Source organism: Sinocyclocheilus rhinocerous, unplaced genomic scaffold (genome assembly GCF_001515625.1).
Source record: "Sinocyclocheilus rhinocerous isolate Xijiao unplaced genomic scaffold, SAMN03320098_v1.1 scaffold2735, whole genome shotgun sequence".
Lineage (NCBI taxonomy): Eukaryota > Metazoa > Chordata > Actinopteri > Cypriniformes > Cyprinidae > Sinocyclocheilus > Sinocyclocheilus rhinocerous.
In genome coordinates, this window is record NW_015652156.1 from 16,359 (window position 1) to 19,415 (window position 3,057).

Sequence of the window (3,057 nt, forward strand, 5' to 3'; positions counted from 1 at the left end):
TCAGTTAACATCTGGAGAAGCTGCATATTTATTAGGGCTGCAACAAACAATTATTTTGAAAATGAATTAATCTAAAACAATTTTTAGAACGAAAAAAATCAACAAATTAATTAATCAATATTCTTTGATCTATTGTTCAGCTTTTGCAATTTCTTAAAGGGGTCCTATTATGCTTTTTCACCTTTTCAACTTTATTTAGTCTGTAATGTTGCTGTTTGAGAATAAAAAAGATCTGCAAAGTTACAAAGCTCAAAGTCCACTTCAAAAGGAGATATTTTATTTAACAGAAATCACTTTTCAAAAACTACAACGAGCGACTCGTTTGGACTACAATGCATATTTTCCGGGATTTGTGATATCACAAATATCGACGAATGGGACGAGACCTGGTTGAGCTGCTTTAGAGAAGGCAACGAGTGTTATCACTATGTCGGAGACAAACTTAGAGTGGTTACAATCATCCGGGTTTAAATCGCGCTCAAATTGATTTGATTTTGATGCAATATTTACACTGAAGCTCGCAGGCGGCTATGGGAAGGGGCATGACATTTCCCGCCCAGGCTCCGAGGGGAGCCGAGAGGTGTTGTAATAATGTCAAATATGTGAAAAATATTGTGTTTTTAACCTAACCTAGTATGAGAGCCTGTTCTAGTACACCCCCAAAACAAAATCAAGCCTTTGTAAAAGAGCATAATAGGACCCCTTTAAAATATTGAGTTTTCTGTACATTATTGATTTACATATAGAGCTGCTTTATAGCAGAAAATCAAGTTGTAATTCTAACCAAATGCAACACTGACACTTCTTCTTCATGTGTAATACTGTAAAGCTGCTTGCTTTAAAGCAGTCTTCTGCATAAAGTGTTATAAAATATGACATGAAGTGACTTTACTGTAGCGCCGATTGCAGAGCTCATGCAAACATCCACATTGCTATGATCAGATGCTTTCTTAACTGCTGTTTTCCCATGCTGCCATTTTTGTTGTTTGTTTGTTTTGTTACTGAGAGGAAAGCGTGCAGCATATATTTACACATGCATCTAAACTTCGCTCTCAGCAGCGTCAGGATGTTTGCTAAAAGTTAACCGCTGCTTGCTTATATTGACCCTTTTACCCGTAAGCGAAGAATGAAAGTATATCAGGCCTTCACACATGAAAGTATTTTTTTGTTTCATTTTTGGGTGAACTGTTTCTTTAATTCACACAGCAGCATTTCTTAATACAAGAAAACAGCATTCAGGTTTATGTACTGCGTCTGTAAACGTGTAAATGTAAGAACAGCTTATGCATTTCCATGACCACATAAGCAGTGCTGTCCAGCAGAAACCCAGGTGTTTTAAACTGCTTGACATGAGGACCATGTATTGTGTGAATGTAAATTGGGTTAATGTTGTTTTGGGTTTTTATAAATTGGGTTTAAACTCATTTTGAATAGTCCTAAATAACGGTCCACAGGTAAGTGTCCAACACTTGCCAATAAATACCCAATATCAGCCTATAATGATAAACTGAAGAAAAGAAATCAAATATTGTGCATTCCTAGTTTGTATTAGTATTTTACAGAGTAAAATATTATCTAAATCAGATCACTGATCTTTCTTTTACACAAGTCCAGTATATACTTAGAATACTTGTTTGCTTTATTCTGTCCCATTTAATTGTATCTAAAATATATATTATTTATTATTATTATAATGAACCATCCACAGGTGGTGCATAATGAAAAAGGAATGTAAAGAGGAATAAATGGCACTGTTTTTTGTGTGTACGCTTCAAGGCTTTTGTTTGTTCTTTGTTTTTAAATGAAGGCATTGTGTTGACCTCTTCCTGGACTTTGTGACCATCTTCAGAAAGCTTGTTATCATCCTCTCTATGAATGAGAAGGTATTTGAAACATCATAACTGCATCAGCTCTGTGCTGTCAATAATGGAATCATTATTTATATCTGTTTTGTTCCATGTGTAACTTTTATTTTATTTTATTTTTTAGGAAAAGAAGAAGGATAAGAAGTAATTCTCATAAGAGTGAAATCATCTGTGAGCTGAATACATGTCAGCAGCTTCAATATGAATCTGATTACATAGTTTGATTATATTTTATGTGATTTGATATAGTGTCTTAATTTTATGTTTGAAAATTGCTACTGGGCTTTTGATATGTTGTCAAGCTGATGACCTAATGTTGTTTGACTAGATTTAGAAATCTTATTTAAAAGCTTAGGTTGGACTTTAATTTCTTTGACTTACTGCAACTCTCGGAGGCAGAAATTAGAGATCTGTAGAAAAGGAATCTCATGGAGTGATGACCTAATGTTGTTTGACTGTAGATTTAGAAATCTTATTTAAAAGCTTAGGTTGGACTTTAATTTCTTTGACTTACTGCAACTCTCGGAGGCAGAAATTAGAGATCTGTAGAAAAGGAATCTCATGGAGTCTCTTATTAAAAAAAAACTAACTGATTTAATATTGTACATACAATAGAAACTTTTGAGTGTAATGGAGTTGTTATTGCTAGGTGATAGAAGACTTTCTTACCTATACTCTCAACTATATCAAATTGTGTATTATAAATACCTTCTAATCATAACATAGTTGTGCTTCACTAAACTGCTTTTTTGTGTTTATTGCGTTAATTCATTTACATTTTTTCTTTGTTGCCAATGTCACATTAAATTGCTTTTGAAGCTGCTAGTGCCAATTTTGTTAATTTAGTCAAGTATAACATTAATGCATTTATCAGTGAGATCACAGATGAGATTTTTATCTTATTCATGAATATTGTGCATCTTATGTCAATAAATGGTGCCACAGATTGCATTTGTGCTCCTGTGACTACTATATTATACCTTCTGTTGATAAATTTACATTGAGCATGCTCAATTCTTCTGATGCTTGTAGTCAGAGGATCAGTTGAAAAGGCAGCCCTAGAAATAAACTGCTTCCTGTTGTTGCAATCACACAATTTTTGCCACAGATGAAATGAACACGATGTAACATTTGTCAGACAACCGAAAAACGTATCATCCGATAATTTGTGCATTCTAATAATGGGGAGAGA

The 3,057-nt window shown here is 33.8% G+C and overlaps 1 protein-coding gene across 1 annotated transcript in view; it reads left to right on the top strand.

The window, feature by feature from the left end:
- The window catches only part of LOC107713865 (probable Bax inhibitor 1), a 10,846-nt gene extending 8,551 nt beyond the window's left edge, over positions 1 to 2,295 (top strand). Inside the window, exons 8-9 of the mRNA XM_016519507.1 lie at positions 1,808 to 1,883; positions 1,990 to 2,295. Of these exons, the coding sequence (XP_016374993.1) occupies positions 1,808 to 1,883; positions 1,990 to 2,013 (100 nt within the window). The 3' untranslated portion in view covers positions 2,014 to 2,295. The remainder of the gene's footprint in view (positions 1 to 1,807; positions 1,884 to 1,989) is intronic.
- The last annotated feature ends 762 nt before the right edge of the window (positions 2,296 to 3,057 follow it).